The sequence below is a fragment of the Vipera berus genome, assembly GCF_964194415.1.
Source record: "Vipera berus genome assembly, chromosome: 10".
NCBI classification, from domain to species: Eukaryota; Metazoa; Chordata; class Lepidosauria; order Squamata; family Viperidae; genus Vipera; species Vipera berus.
The window spans coordinates 10,327,446-10,343,482 of NC_138213.1; the positions used below are offsets into that span (position 1 = coordinate 10,327,446).

Consider the following 16,037-nt stretch of genomic DNA (forward strand, 5'->3'; position numbering starts at 1 on the left):
AAATAAACAGGGCAGAAGTGATACTTTATATGCAACTATTACATAGCAACAATACTTTCCCCAAAGAGATTTCTAAAACATAGCAATATCTTACAAATCCAGTATCTTATTCCCTAAACACTGTCCTTGGAGTTTTGCATTCTCTCTCTCTCTTCCCTCTCCCCTCCCCCTCTGTCTCTGTTATCATGCATGTTTTCCGCTTCCTGCTGACTTGAAGATCGATAGTTGCAAGTGATAGGGAAGTCTAGTATCCGACTGCTGGTAGATAGCAGTGCAATTAAGTTACCGTCTGAAACGTAATTCCCAGATAACTCTAGGCATAACAATTCACAAGCTTAATTATTTCTGCTGCATTTCTGGGTGGGAAGCAGAGTTTTGAGAGCTAAGAATGGTGTGGAAAATAACACAGGTACCGGTATGTAGAAAGGGCCTAACTGAAAATATTTATTTATTTATTTATATTTTAATTCCATTTATATCCCGCCCTTCTCCGAAGACTCAGGGCGGCTTTACAAACTTAGCAGTAGCCTTCATTCTATGTATATGCCTGCTTATTAGGGCTTTCACACACACACCCAAGCGGCATTATTACAAAGTCAGCTTAATTGCCCCCAACAATCTGGGTCCTCATTTTACCTACCTTTATTCACATATTGTGTGGTTCTGTTTTGGAGCTTTATCTACTCAGGTTGGTTAAATTATTTTGTCTGAGAAGGGAAAAAAAAGCATCTTCAACTTATACGGTAAAAGAATGCAGGACACCTCTCTCTTCTCTTGATAAAAAGGGAGGAAATTTACAAAGGGGTTAAGAGTGACCGGCTCAAGGTCACCGAGCTGGCTTTGTCCTTAAAGCGGGACTACGGTAGAACTCAGGACTTAACCACTACTACACTCTTAACTACGATTGTTCTATTTTCGTCCTGCCTTTTGTCCAGTTCAGTTTGTCAAGCCCTTTCGGCTTCAGCTTTGCAATCCACAGGCCTTTGGCTATGCCGGCTGGGGATGATGAGAACTGTATTATTGCAAAGCATCCATGCTGGCTGGGGATTATGGGAACTCTGCAACCCAGCAAGACGCTCGTTTCTTCACGATCAAGAATTGCAAAGAGGGAGGGCTCCACCGGGTCTTTTCGTCTCTTGGCCAGTAGGCGTCGCTAGAGAGAGAGAGATTGAGAGAGAGAGAGAGAGAGAGAGAGAGAGAACGCTCTCTCTCTCCGCGGAATAGAGGACAAGGCCAATCCGGAAAAGCCGGTTGGTTGGAGGGGGCGGAGCTTCGAGAAGAGGGCGGGAAGGCGGACCGCGAGGCCCCGCCCTCTCTCTCTCAAGATGGAGACCCTCGCTCCTCCCCTCCCGTCATGCCCCGCGGCGGCCGGAAGCGGCGGAGGAGGCCAGCGCGCTGGGATCCGCACACCGGCGGCGGCGGCGGCGGCAGGTGTGAGCCGTCCGGATGGCGGAGCCCGGGCCGCAGCCGCCGGGGGGCGCGCCGAGCCGGCACGAGAAGAGCCTGGGGCTGCTCACCACCAAGTTCGTCTCGCTGCTGCAGGAGGCCAAGGACGGCGTGCTCGACCTGAAGCTGGTGAGCCCAGCGGGAGGCGCGGGTCGCGGGTCGCGGGCGAGGCGAGGAAGGGCAGGACCCGCGCCTGGAGAGCACCCCGCTCCCTCCCTCCCTCCTCCTCCTCAGGGAGAGCCGCCGGCCGCAGTCTGCAGGAGACAGGACTACAAGGCCCATCATCCTGCGCGGGGGCTCTCACGCCTTCCCCGGCCAGGAAAGGGTCGGGCCGGGGCTCTGCCGCAGCCTCCGAGGAGGCACACGTATGTGTGTGTGTGTGTGTGATTTGCTGGCCGGTCTTCTCTCCCTCCCACCAGTTCGGAGGCCGAGGACTACAAGTCCCATCCGCTGCGGCCGGGGGAAGGACGCTGCAACCTGGAAAGGGGTGCTTGGTGCTGGTGCAAGGCCGGGCGAGGGAGCGGAGGGTGCTTGGGAGAGCAGGGGAGCGGGCTCAGCCTGTCGGGCAGCAGCATCTTTTGCCCGGCGTGTGGCTTTTTCCTGTGTGCATGCATGTGCGCCCATGCACAGGTTCCCTGTTTAGTCATATTGACACGGCTTCTGTTTGCGCGTGACTCAAGTCATTTGTCGGGCTGGGCAACGACACCTCTGGTGCGCTTGGGGTCTTCAGTCCATCTCTACCTGCAGTGAGTGAATAGAATAATAACTTTATTGTCGCTTTAAATGTACACTAATCGGCATACATTAAAATGAAACTTCATTGCCTTCAGCTCTCAAAAGGGCAACCGCCTCCAATATACACTGCATAAACGTGACAAAGGATTATGCATGTACACACACACACACACACACGACACAGAAATCAGACAGTCTAGTTCGGATGTATACATATACATGGCGAGAAAAAACGAATCCTGCAAATTTACGAGATGGATGGCATAAGGAACAAAGCTGTTGCAGAATCTAGTAGCCCTGCTAGAAATAGCTCCTTTCTCTCTCATCCAGCATCAGTGGGGCCTGGGTGGCATCCTCCCTGGAGTGGCGTTTGCTTTTGTTCTTTTCCCCCCTTCTGCCAGCTGGTGGGAGCAACTTTCTTTCGCTTTTCTCCCACACCTCCCGTCTGCCACCTGCGTGCTTGCCAAGCCACAACCTCAGCCGAATGGTGTGGATGGGTGGGCAGCAGCAAAGCCGTTGCCCATATTTAGCCTGCTTACAGGTAGAAGAGGTTCCTAATGGTGAGGAAGAACGGCGGGACTTGCAGGAGCTTTGGGTTCCTGTACATGCTGGGAGGGTTTACTTTCCGTAGAAATCTTTTATTCTGCTGCATTATATGGGAACGAAGAGTCCCAAGCTTCTTGAAATTAAGAAGACGTTGTAGCAGGGGAGTAGATTTTTTTTCCCTACCCAGGAGCATACATAGGAAACCTAGAGCAAAAACCTGGGCAGGAAGTTGCTTCTTGTACTGTGAACCACAGCTGGGGTTCAACAGAGCATGGGTGACATATATGACTGAATCCCCATGTGAATCATAGATGGGAAATGTGGCCCTTTTGATGCTGAACTTGTAGCCTCCTTCGCCAATAGCCATGCTGGCTGGGTCTTGAGAGTTACAGTTCAAATCTGGAGGGCCACAGGTTGGATAAATTAAAATAGCAGCAACTTGTGGTTTCTGGACAGTATTTATTATTCCAAAAGGAAACAATGATAGGAAGTGTTACCATGCCACTTAAAATTATCACGGTAGCACAAACCCTGATGTGTGTTTTATTTAGAAATAAATTCATTTGCAGCTTCTAAGGAAGTCAGATCCAAAGCATAGTTATGTTACTTTTGTAGTGAAAACAGTTCTTTGGCATCATAAAAATTTAATCTAGAAATCTTATACATTTCTATTTATCTGTGGGTAATTCTGCTTCAACTAATAGAAAAGTGTGTTGTGAATAGCCACTACAGGATGGTACTTTCATCTAATCTATTGCAGGAAAATAAAGTAAGTCAAAGTTCACTGTCGTTTCAGTATCTACATACCTAGCCAGGATAAAAGAAAAACGATTCAACCATGTCAAGTAATGAATTAAATTTGCACCACTATGCTGGAAACAAATTAAAATGGAATCCAAACAAATACATAGAAAGCCCAAGGAATAAGATTGTGGGCCATTCTTGACTAGCGACCGTTGTTGATGAATTGACAAAGCAGTAAGCACGTTAGTCTAATCTGAGCAATAGTTCATTTTTGTATACGATGCTCCATTTTGTGGCTGTTGCAGCTGCTTTGTACAGTGTTAGATCTGGCGATAACTTTTGACAGTTTCATACCACAATACTCATTCCTAAAACAGATCGGCACTTTTCAGTTTTAAAACAAGACTGTCCTGAGCAATTGAGACAGAGTCCTTAAGAAAGTTCACAAACAGGGTATGATGTAATTAACATAGCTTTTGGGTTGTGATGGTCCAGGTATTTTTTACACTCTGGTGCCTTTGAACTCACCTCCTTTTTGTTTGTTTGCCTTTGCAGGCAGCGGATACTCTGGCAGTGCGGCAAAAGAGACGTATTTATGATATTACAAATGTCCTTGAGGGCATTGGACTAATCGAGAAGAAATCGAAGAACAGTATTCAGTGGAAGTGAGTCGTGGGAGACGGAAACCCTAACGCTAGCTTCCATTGGAAGTCCTATCCTGGCTGCATTTGCATCTACTGTTAGCCAGTCATATGTGTGCATCAGAGGCAGAACAGTTTCTCTGAACAGCTGTGGGGTGTCTGTGGAGTTTCTCAGTCATGCTTGTCCCAAAGGTGCTTTTTCAAAAGGCAACTGGGCCTTCTTTCTTTGTTCTTATTTGAAGACGTTTCGCTTCTGTCAGAACTGAAGAAGCTTCTCGCATGAGAAGCAAAATGTCTTCCTCAAGGAAAAACCAAAGTCCCGTTGCCTTTTCAAAAAGCAGCTGAGGATGTGTGTGTGTCTGAATGTTTCACTGTGGAAGAACTTTTATCAGTAGCTTTGCTGAGTAACTGTGGATCAATATCATGGAGTTCACTCACTCCTATTGCTTTGAGCAGGTACTTGATCTTCCAGGGACGAGAACTTTTGAGACTTTTTTTAGGGGATTCTCCCCCCCCCAAGCCCCCCCCCCCCGGGAAATTATGAGGCAGAGAAGAACATTGAAAGGGGCTCTTTGAGTTCTCTCGTAGGTGCGATAACCGTGTCACTGAATTCTGTTTGGAAAAGATAGAACTAAAAAAAAAAACCCTGGAAGGTGTTGTGGTCACCATGACTTCTGCAGGCCTCGGGTGTTGTTAAGGCGGCCATTGATATCTGACTCTTTAATACATTGTGGAGGAGACCAATCCCTTGATTTCTCTTGTTTCCCGTTCTTGTCAGAGGTGTTGGGCCTGGCTGTAATACCCGCGAAATTGCCCACAAGTTGATTGAATTGAAAGCAGAGATTGAGGATCTGGAGCATCGGGAGCGAGAGCTGGAACAGCAAAAGATGTGGGTCCAGCAGAGTATTAGAAATGTCACCGATGACGTACAGAACAACGAATATCCTTTGAGTCTACTCTGGTTCTTCTTGCTTTCTCGCTCCTTTGAGGCTAAAATGCAGATCCTTTCCGATGATTCTGCTCTGGCCTAACTTTACGGTTCTTCTTCCTGGATATTTGGGGTGGCAGTGCCCAGAATTCAGTCATGTTGGCTGGGAATTTCTGGAATTTGTAGTCTCAGTCTGAATGCCATTGGAAACTTTTTCAGCAAAAGAACACAAAGTACCGGAAAATCATTGATTATGCCAATTTGCATAGGGCAATTTTTTTTTATGCAAGCTAAGTATTTTCTGATACAAAGGTTTCTAGGCAGGTAACCTAATTTGCATAGGATTATAGAAAAACCACTAACATCAAATTAGAAAAAGCTCTTTTATCCCACTGTCCTAATAGCGTGAAATAATAGTGTTCCTTGTGTTGCAAATTAGTATCCTTTCTCTTATCCCTGCTTTGATTTTGCCCTAGTTCAGGGGTAGGCAACCTTGGCTCGTTTATGACTCGGTTTCAACTCCCAGAATTCCTGAGCCAGCTTGGCTGGCTTAGGAATTCTGGGAGTTGAAGTCCACGAGTCATAAAAGAGCCAAGGTTGCCTACCCCTGCCCTAGTTCTTCCTTAGATTATTTTTTTCCCCTGTGTTGGTGGCCCGTTGGTGTATTTCCAGGGGAGAGTCACAATGAACAATACAAACTGGTTGGGCTCCAATTTTCCAGGATTGGTGGTGAGAGGGTAGGACAAAAGGATGATTAATTTTTAACAGGATTGAAACTTTTTAGGGTGTATGCTACATTTATTGTGTGTATCTATTTCGGAATGGCAGAAAATGACTACTGATTTTCAACCATGGCATTCCCATAATCTAGCAGTGATGTGGTGGAACTGGAGGCTGAAGAGCAAAGCTCCTGGAATCCTAACTTGTTCACCTCTGTCCTAAATGCTGGAAGATTTTTTTTTTATATACTATTGGAAGAAATGAGTGACACAGTGGCCTAGACGTTAATACACTTGCCTCCCACTCAGAAGGCTAAGAGTTTAGTCTTAGGCAATGACAGATGTTTATCCAGGCACAAAGAGTAAATATCTGCTGCAAACTCTGTGTAGGCATCAGGAAGGGCATCCTGACAGTAAATGCTCAGCTCCATTCAATCGCCCTGTCTCCACCCCAATAAAAAGGGATTAAAGGTAAAGGTTCCCCCGCACATGCGTGCTAGTCGTTTCCGACTCTAGGGGCCGGTGCTCATCTCCGTTTCAAAGCCGAAGAGCCAGCGCTTGTCCGAGTACGTCTCCATGGTCATGTGGCCGGCATGACTAGACGCCAAAGGCGCACGGAACGCTGTTACCTTTCCACCGTAGTGGTCCCTGTTTTTCTACTTGCATTTTTACGTGCTTTCGAACTGCTAGGTTGGCAGAAGCTGGGACGAGTAACAGGCGCTCACTCTGTTACGCGGCACTTGGGATTTGACCTGCCAAACTGCCGACCTTCTGATCGACAAGCTCACTGTCTTAACCCACTGAGCCACCGCGTCCCTACAAAAAGGGATTACAGGGTTGTAAAAAGAAAAAAAAATACTCTGGGGGAACGATCTTGCTGGATTCCAGAGGCGGTTGCTTTTTCCCTTAACTTCAGGAACATTAGCCTATGTGACAGACGAGGATCTCTGCAAGTGCTTCCCAGGTAAGGAGGGTGTGTCACGTGATCCCTAGGATCCTGCCTGTTTAATATAATTCCACCTCTGCAACGTCTTTGCAAGGAATCAGTTCTTCCCTGGATGTACTTAACTTTGATTTGCTTTTTTTAGCCTTCTGGGTAGAATTGGGAAGTGTGGAAAATGGGGAGAAACGTCCTGGCAATTAGGGACTGATTGTGCTCAGTTGTGCTCAGCTGGGGTTAGGAGCCGCGGAATGTATAATCTTGTGTTGCTCTCAACTTAGCTCTGTTTCCTGAATGCATCATTTTGGCCTCTCGTTGCAGGAGACACCCTGCTGGCTATCCGAGCTCCGTCAGGAACTCAGCTAGAAGTTCCCATCCCTGAGGTGGGTGTAGAAGTGTGGAGATGGCTAGCAGAGATCTCTCTTCAAGTGAGCGAGCAGCAGCTTCAGTGATTGGGGGCCTTTTTGCAGCCAAACCGATTCGACAGGTTACAAGCACAACAGAAGAAGGGAAAGCCCTCTGCAAAAAGTTACCAATCAAACATGGTATTCCAGAAAGAATAATAGTTAGATATATTCAAGAGCAGTCCAATTTAGCTTGATGTCCGGGGAATCAAGATGCAGAAGGAAGAGAAGAAAGTTAAGAGGGGGGGGGAAATGGGTACCAGGAAGGGGGGGAAAACAGTGATAAAAAGAAAGCGACTCTGTAATCACCATCCCCATGAAGTCTCTTGTGGATTACTCCCGAGGAAATATTGCTGTTGTAGAAATATCTATTTGGCTGGAGGCAAGGTTTCCCAACAAGGAACAACTTGAAGACACATGGACTTCAACTCCCAGAGTTCCCCTGGCTGGGGATGTGTGGGAGTTGAAGTCCTTGCATCTTAAAATATGTTAAGGTTGGGAAACCCTGGCCTAAGAGGTCTTGATGGATTCAATTCTGGGCAGATCTCATGTTCAACTTTCCTACGGTCTCTAGTTAAAACAATGGCTTGCTCTAAGGTGCCTGGAAGTGTGCTGAGCTGACCCCCCACCCCCAATTCCGCTTGGCACTCCAGGCTATTTTCATCCAAGAAGCATGTGTCTGGATGTGGGGCTCAACAAATTGTGAGGGGCCTCTCCTTTAGTGATGATGGAGAAGGTTTGGGGTCACCTGTACATAGAGAAAGAATTCCATACTGACATCATGGTTTCCTTGCAACGTTGTGTGTTTCTCCAATTGTGATGACCTCAGGTGATGTCGTTGCACCAATACCGTCATCGTATATTGTCCATATACTTCACACACCGTGCAACCTTCCTTTTTCTTTCTCTCTAGGGTTTAAATGGCCAGAGGAAGTACCAGATCCACTTGAAGAGTAGCAGTGGTTCCATTGATGTTCTTCTAGTAAATAAAGATGCTTGGAGCTCTCCTCCAGTGGTTCTTCCCGTCCCGCCCCCTGAAGACCTCATTCAGTGCCAGCCAATCACACCCTCTAAGAAGCCATCCATTCCCCATTCCCAGGAGACATCTCTTCCCAGCGGTGCCCACCCTCCTGCATCCGTCCCCAACAGCACGCAAGACCACAGACCTCCTGTACCCAAACCGGCCACTGTGGCAGGTGAGCTGTAAAAGGACGAGTGAAATTCGTTAAATTTAAAGGCACATTTTAAAGTGGACCAGTAGCCATGCTATTATGTTTGCTGACTCAGGACGTTTGCTCCCAGGGCACCTTCAAAAGGTGAGGCTGATCGCTATTAAATTAGATTAATTCTGTAGAAGCATAATCACATGAAATCAAGGATCAAAATTAGGTTTTGTCCTAGCTGGCTCCGCTTTGTCCTTGCCCCGTTTTACTTGCTGCTGCACAACCCTTATCTGAATTTCTGCTGTAGCCAGAATCTGGGATGGAAATCGCACAATGCCGTGTCCTTTCTTAGGAGGAAACAAACCCATCGAGCAAAAGGGTTGTAGGTTTATTGCGGGTGCTTACCTTTTTCCTCCAACGGAAATAATGGAATCTTCTATGGAAAAGCGTTCCAATATGCAAACCCTTCCTTGCCCTGCTTGCAGTCAGACGTATTCCAAGCCAGCCATCCTAGGCGTGAAAGATCCCCCGGGCAAGATTTTGATGGCAGCTCCCCCATCAGAAGAGCCGGAATGAGGTCAGCTAACCCTTCCAGAGAGATTTTCCCAGAGAAGGAACAGAATTCTGCTCTAAAAATAAAAACATTCATTTTGGAAATTGGGAATGTGAATGAGACGGGAGCCTGTTTTAACAGCCCCGCTTGGAGCATCGTCTGCGCTAAAAACGACCCTTTGGCGACAAGGCAGTGAATATCCACATGGCCTCCCCTGGGCTGGCGTAGCGTAATGGGAAGGTGCTAACTTGTGAGTTTCTTTGCAAGAGAGGAATTAGAGCTTAAAAGTACATTTCCTGACGGTTGCTGTGAGAGTGCCAGCTGTTTTTGCCCCAGCTGTGCGGAATCCCATCTGGCACGATAGATCATCGAGCGGCATGCAAGTTTAAATAACAATCTTTAATCTTTCTGTGACCGTCTTCCCATTCCAGAGACGGGCAACCCGACAGCAGAATCAAAAAGCAGCGAGGAGTTGGACTCGCTTACCCCTTCGACGGTACCAGCCAGCCCACCGGCCGGGCTTGATACGCAGCCCCTCCAGTCCTCTGCCTTGCTGGACAGCAGCTGTGTCCTACCCAGTTCCTTCACCTCCTTTGAAACAAACAAATCCTTCCCCACAGAAAGTAAGTGCTTTGGGCTTTCAGCTCTCGGGTGGGCAGTTAGGATGGATCCGAATAGACCAGGGGTAGGCCACCTCGGCTCTTTTATGACTCATGGACTTCAACTCCCAGAATTCCTGAGTCAGCTATGCTGACTCAGGAATTCTGGGAGTTGAAGTCCATGAGTCATAAAAGAGCCGAGGTGGCCTACCCCTGGAATAGACAGACCCTGAGGCTGAGTTTGTTTGGCTCTGACCCCTGCATTGTACATGGATGGGGTGTTCCTAGTTTCAAGCCTATTGGCGCGTTTGACAGTGCGTACTGGCTCCTTTTCTCAGACGTTCTGCTAAAATGAAGCAGAGATGGAGGAAGCGATGAATAATCGGAGAAAGGAGCTGTGTAGGTAAGTGTTTCCCCAACCAGGACAGCTTTAAAATATGTGGACTTCAGCTCCTAGAATTCCCCCGCCAGCCTGAATTCCGGGACTTGAAGTCCACCCAGCTTAAAGCAGGGGTCTTCAAACTTGGCCCTTTTATGACTTGTGGACTTCAACTCCCAGAATTCCTCAGCCAGAAAAGCTGGGAGTTGAAGTCCACAAGTCATAAAAGGGCCAAGTTTGAAGACTCCTGTCTTAAAGGTTGGGTAACACTGCTGTAGACAACGGGAATCTTTGAGTGACATAAAAACAAGAACTCTTAGCAGACTGCAGTTTCTGGAATTTTGTCTTGGCCTTTTTCCCTACCTGGGCTCCCGTACGTGTTGGGATTACTGTTTCCAGAATTCCTATCTTTATTCCTGTGGCGAATTGCAGCCCCAAACATCCGAAGGACTACAGGTTGGAAACAGAGCCGGCCTGTGCCATAACAATTGCATTGGTCTTTAAGATGTGCAACCTTTGTTCTTTTTTTTTTCCAGTACTGGAATTTCCCAAAGAGCTTTCAGAAATGTTTGAGCCAACCAGAGGTGCGTTGTTAGTGTCCCTGTAGCAGACCTTGTTTGTGCTTTGCCTTTTTTTTTCTTTGGAAGTTCAGAAAAGTTCAGGCTACTTTCAGCAGACTTGATTAAGGCCCTCTGTTGGGCTCTTGTGGAATAGCAACAGGAAGAAGCACTTTTCTTGGCTTAGGTCTCTGGTGCTGGTTTTCTGCTTGTAAGGAGGACTTTGCGTGCCGAAAGATTAAAACATTGAAACGTGTTACTAAAGGGATATTTCATTTGGTTACATTCATACAGCAAACCCCTGGGGGAAAGAAGCAGCAGCTGCTAAAAATGGCATTGTTTTGATGTTGCTCGTGCGGGAGCCTGCAGAATCTACCCAATTACTCATATGTAGTCAAGAGAGGAGAGAATTGAGACACGAGATAGAAGGAGCTGGGCTGGAAGAATTACCCATCAATTTTGGGGTTATATGCACGGAGGTATTTCGCAAGCACGTAAACTTGCCACACATTCTTTTTTTTTTATTCTTCCCGTAGAGTCTGTGAATTCTGAGTTGCTCGAAGAGCTGATGTCATCTGAAGGTAGGAACCATATTTCTTCAACTCACAGGTTTGGAGTAAGGCCACATAGGATAGCAGGGAAAACTAGAGAGCGCAGCTCTAAAAATCTGCCTTGTTTTAGTTGAGCGTGGCTGGCTGGGGACTTCTGGGAATTGTAGTCCATCCGTCTTAAAATGGCTAAGGTTGAGAAGCCTTGGGCTAAGGCAGGGGTAGGCAACCTCGGCTCTTTTATGACTCATGGACTTCAACTCTCAGAATTCCTGAGCCAGCTGTGCTGGCTCAGGAATTCTGGGAGTTGAAGTCCAGGAGTCATAAAAGAGCCGAGGTTGCCTACCCCTGGGCTAAGGTGTGGGATTCCTGAGTCAGAGGCACAGGCCTCCCTAAGTGCCTCCTTTTCTCTCCCCCCCTGGCAGTGTTTGCTCCCTTACTCCGCCTTTCCCCCCCTCCCGGAGACCACGACTACATCTACAACTTGGATGAGAGCGAAGGGGTGTGCGACCTTTTCGATGTCCCGATCCTTAACCTCTGACTTTGGCTGCCAGGATGGACTTTGGGATACGGATTTATTTTTATTTTTTTAAAAAAGAAGCAAACCTGTCTCGAGGGAATGTGCGGGGAAGCCCCCCCGCCCCCCCACCCAAGTCTTCATTTTGGATTATTTTGTCTGCTACTGCTTGAGTGAAACACAAGAGCTGCTCCGGTCTAGACTGAAAACCAACGAGGATGGGAGCCTCGTCTCCAGCTTTTTTTTTTCCTTCTTCTTCTTCTTCTTCTTCTTCTTCTTCTTCTTCTTCTTCCTTGGCTAATCTTGGTCCTGTCCTGCCCTTTCACTTGGATCCTGGGTGGGTCTCCTTCCCAGGCACCTGCTGTTGCACCTTGACGAACAGCAAAAGCGCTTCCTTGAGTTCCCCCTCCCCTAGCCTGTTTGGGCATCCCTGCACTGCTGGGGGCACTTTGCATCTCCCCCCCCCCACCCCTTCTTCCTTCCTTTCTGGTTACCAACAGAACAACCAAACCGTAGCCAGGTAGGTTTTTTTTTTTCTTCAGGAAAATCCACCTCTGACCTCTCTTTTGGCTTGTTTGTAGAATTCAGAGGACGGGCGTTCTCTCTTTAGCAATTGTCTGCTTTTGGCATGATGGAATGCGGGCGTCTTCAGCCGCTCCCTGGATTGGTTTTCTGTGCTTAGAAGTGGCGTTTCAAGTCACCCTACTGGTCCATCTGTTAACACGAAGCACGAAGCCCTTTCCTTTTAGGCTGTGTAGACTTATATGTGCGTGTGTGTGTGTGTGTGCGTGTGTGTGCGTGTGCGCGCGTGTTTTTAAGGTGCCAGTTTTGCACAGTCACTTTCCTCCAAAGAGTCAAAACGGAGAAATGATTTTTAAAGGGTGCGCAAAACAGTTCAGGCTGCTGGCAACACAAAACCTCTTGCACCCTCGTCCTGGGTTGCGCCCGTCTACAGCTGTGCTGCATCAGCAAGGGAAGAGCTGGCTGGGGCTAATGGGAGGCTTTGTCTCTCTCTCTCTCTCTTTCAAGGCCCCGACCTTCTCCATAGGGAGCCTCCGATGGAGGAGATTTGGTCACCCCTCCCCCCCCTAGTAAAGTCTTATCTCGATAGCGTGTCCTCCTTCCATAGCTGCTAGAATAGGGCTTTTGGGGATGCACTGGGGCTGCTGTTTCCCTTGGTGATTTGCTAGCTGCATTACGTTGACGGGCCTGTTGACGAAGTCCGACTTCTCTTTGGAACCTAGCCACGGGCTGCCCTTTCCCGCATTCTCTCTGGTGTGCACCATTGGCCTCTCCGTCAAGGACATGGAAGGAGCCCTCGCCTCCCCTATATCCTCCCCTCTGCACTTCTGAACATCTCTCCCTTGAAAACTCTTTATCCTTTTCACCGCCCGTCGGCATCTGGGTTACGCCACGTGCAAACCCCGAATGTCACTTTCCCGATTCTCAGGCTTTCGCATGGGCCGCCCCAGTTGACAAAGGCCCACTGCCTGCAGTGCGGCTGCTGGGATGGGAAGGGTTTAGATCAGGGGTAGGCAACCTTGGCTCTTTTATGACTCATGGACTTCAACTCCCAGAATTCCTGGCTCAAGAATTCTGGGAGTTGAAGTCCATGAGTCATAAAAGAGCCGAGGTTGCCTACCCCTGGTTTAGATCCAAAGGGGGAGCTCTCTTGCATCCCGGCCCTGAACTGCTTGGCTGAAAATCTCTTTTTTGAAGGGACTGAATGAAGTGCGCTTAGTATTGTGGAAGGGTTCACGTGAGCGGGCAGGCCTGGTCCTGATCTCTCCTCCCCTCCTACCACCACCCAATCAGGGAATGTGTTTCTATTGTCCTTAAGGAGACCTAGGCAAAGCTGGGTGGTCTCTCTAAGAATCCGACTAAAGCCACCCATTTCAATCCTTGAGCGCTTTAAGACGATGGGTAGACTTCAACTTTCCGAATTCACCAGCTAGCCATACTGGCTGGGGAATTCTGAGAGTTGAAGTCCACCCATCTTTAAGCTGCCGAGATTGAAAACACTGGCCTAAAGGGTCCAGAGAAGAAACCTTTTGAGGTTTTTTTCTGGATAGGAAACTGAATGTTGCTTTTCGCTTCTCCAGCCTAGGAGCATCGGTCTCTGCCTCCAGGCAGGTGACTATCTCAAAAAACAAAAAACCTCTGGAGTCCTGTTCACCTCTCTGGGAAGGACACAGATCCATCTCCAGGGTTTCTGAGCCGTTCTTTCAGCTGTGTGGCTTTCCCCAGCGAGTCATAGGACTCTTGCCTGCCTTCATTGCATCCCCTCCCTGCTTTTTGTACGTGGTTGGGCCTGCTCTTGCTTAGCAGCCAAACCTTCGTTTCTCTTTGCTCTCACCTTCTTGTGCTCTGACCCCCCCCTTAGATGACATCCCCAAAGGATGCATAGAGGAAACGCTTGGGGTGGGGAAGGGAGAGAAATGAGTTTTGATTCATATAAAAAGATTATTTTTATACTTTTTTGCAGCAAAAGAGACTTGCCTGTAATATTTGTACAGTTTTTTTTTCCTGAGTGAATAAACAAACTTTCCAAAGCTTTCTGCCTCTGTTGTTTTCGAAGAATGCAGTTCATACCCCTCCATAGCACATTTGCCATCTTTGAAATACAAAATATCCTGAGTGGAGACTATTTAAGATTTGGCATCTGACTGCCAGGCTCTTTTCAGGTAGCCTTTTTTGGGGTCCCAGGTGAGCTTATAAATACTTGCGGATAAAAGGCAGGAGTGGAATAAAACCCTGGATCCTACACAAGGAGCATACAAAGATGAAAGAACTGACATCTGCTTGGATTGAAATAACTATACGAGCCCTTAAAAAGGATTCCAGAATTGAACTACTGAACGTAGCGCAAGATCTGGGGTCCAGTTTGGTGTAGGACCAACAATCTCTAGAAAACACACAAATACACTCCTTAATACACTCCTCCTCTGGTTGATGGAGCAGGAACAATCATTGCATCCAGAAAACATCAAGTGGGGGAGAGGAAACACAGGAAAATACTCTCCCTAAATTAGGGGTCTTCAAACTTGGCCCTTTTCGGACTTGTGGACTTCAACTCCCAGAATTCCTCAGCCAGGCATGCTGGCTGAGTAATTCTGGGAGTTGAAGTCCACAAGTCCTAAAAGGGCCAGGTTTGAAGACCCCTTGCCCTAAATAATGGTTTATTTGGGGTAGGGTATCTTTCTGTAAAGCAGAGATATCACCCTGCCAACAAAAGTGCGTATAGTCAAGGCTATGGTCTTCCCAGTTGCAATGTACGGCAGTGAAAGTCGGACCATAAAAAAGGCTGAGCGCCAAAGAATTGAGGCCTTTGAACTCTGGTGCTGGAGAAGACTCCTGCGAGTCCCTTGGACTGCAAGGCGATCAAACCGGTCAGTCCTAGAGGAGATCAACCCTGACTGCTCTTTAGAAGGACAGATCCTGAAGCTGAAACTCAAATACTTTGGCCACCTAATGAGAAGGAAGGACTCAATGGAGAAGAGCCTAATGCTGGGAAAGGTTGAGGGCAAGAGAAGAAGGGGACGACAGAGAATGAGGTGGCTGGATGGAGTCACTGAAGCAGTAGGCGTGAGCTTAAATGGACTGCAGAAGATGGTAGAGGACAGGAAGGCCTGGAGGAACGTTGTCCATAGGGTCGCGATGGGTCAGACACGACTTCGCAGCTAACAACAACATTTTCCTGTGTCATTGACTCTCCCACTTGACATTTTCTGGATGCAGTGATTGTTCCTGCTCCATCTCCCAGGGACAACATTCCCACCTCTACTAAAGGATACCAAACACAGCAAAATTTCCCTCTGCCTCCTCTTTGTGATTTGGCAAAACCCAAAGTGGTGCTGCTAGAAGAGGACGTATCATCTCTTCCTTCGTTTTTGAGTCAGGAGAAGTGTCTGCCTCGCTGATGCCTCTTCCCATGTTCTGATAGGATGAATAGGAGCTGGAAGGGACCTTGGAGGTCTTCTAGTCCAGTCCCCCACTGCTCAAGCAGGAGAACCTATACCATCTCAGACAAGCAACTCTCCGGTCTCCTCTTAAAAACCTCCAGTGATGGAGCGCCCACGATTTCTGAAGGCAAAAAACAAAAAAAATGTATTTCTTTTTTTTTTAACGGATATCGTTGAATTTGACAGTTGTCCAGGACTGGAAAAAGCCAGGGTTGGAATTTGGTGCTATAAATTGCTGACCTATTTGGGATCTCCAAGGTCATCGGCAGCGGAGCCTCTCCTGAAGTGGAAACCCCAGAACCGGCATTCATCCGCTGTGCGAGTCTTAGCATCAAGCAAGGACCAGAGAGCCACGGTGGGGAAAATGGAACAGCTCCAGTACGGGACTGGGAAGACTGGAGGACCTGAAAGGATTGTGGCAAGGAGAGAACGCCTCTGCGAGGCACCTGTAGCGCTCTGCAAAGAGCCTAAATGCAGCCTGTGGAGGGTCTGTGACTGGCACCCAGCAAGGCAGCTGCTCGTCTTGCTCCTCCGTCCAGCCAGAAGTCACATCTGTTGGCCAGGGCTTTTTTCCTCATAGAACGCTCAGAACGGAGTTCCGGCACCTTTTCTGGATGGAACCTTGTAGGGTAAGCAAGGCAGGTTGTATGACATGT

At 47.9% G+C, this 16,037-nt stretch overlaps 1 protein-coding gene across 2 annotated transcripts; it reads left to right on the forward strand.

Moving 5' to 3' along the window:
• Positions 1-1,368: 1,368 nt before the first annotated feature.
• On the forward strand, positions 1,369-13,973 carry E2F4 (E2F transcription factor 4). 2 transcript variants are annotated; one of them, XM_081335705.1, is made up of 10 exons: positions 1,369-1,575; positions 4,027-4,136; positions 4,891-5,052; positions 6,680-6,723; positions 7,021-7,082; positions 8,017-8,299; positions 9,251-9,442; positions 10,334-10,381; positions 10,891-10,935; positions 11,328-13,973. In XM_081335705.1, exons 1-10 carry the CDS (start codon positions 1,447-1,449, stop codon positions 11,441-11,443), a joined length of 1,191 nt encoding a protein of 396 aa, XP_081191831.1. In that variant the 5' UTR covers positions 1,369-1,446; the 3' UTR covers positions 11,444-13,973. The 2 variants fall into 2 exon arrangements, with proteins under 2 accessions (XP_081191831.1, XP_081191832.1); XM_081335706.1 differs by lacking the exon at positions 10,334-10,381.
• Positions 13,974-16,037: the final 2,064 nt, after the last annotated feature.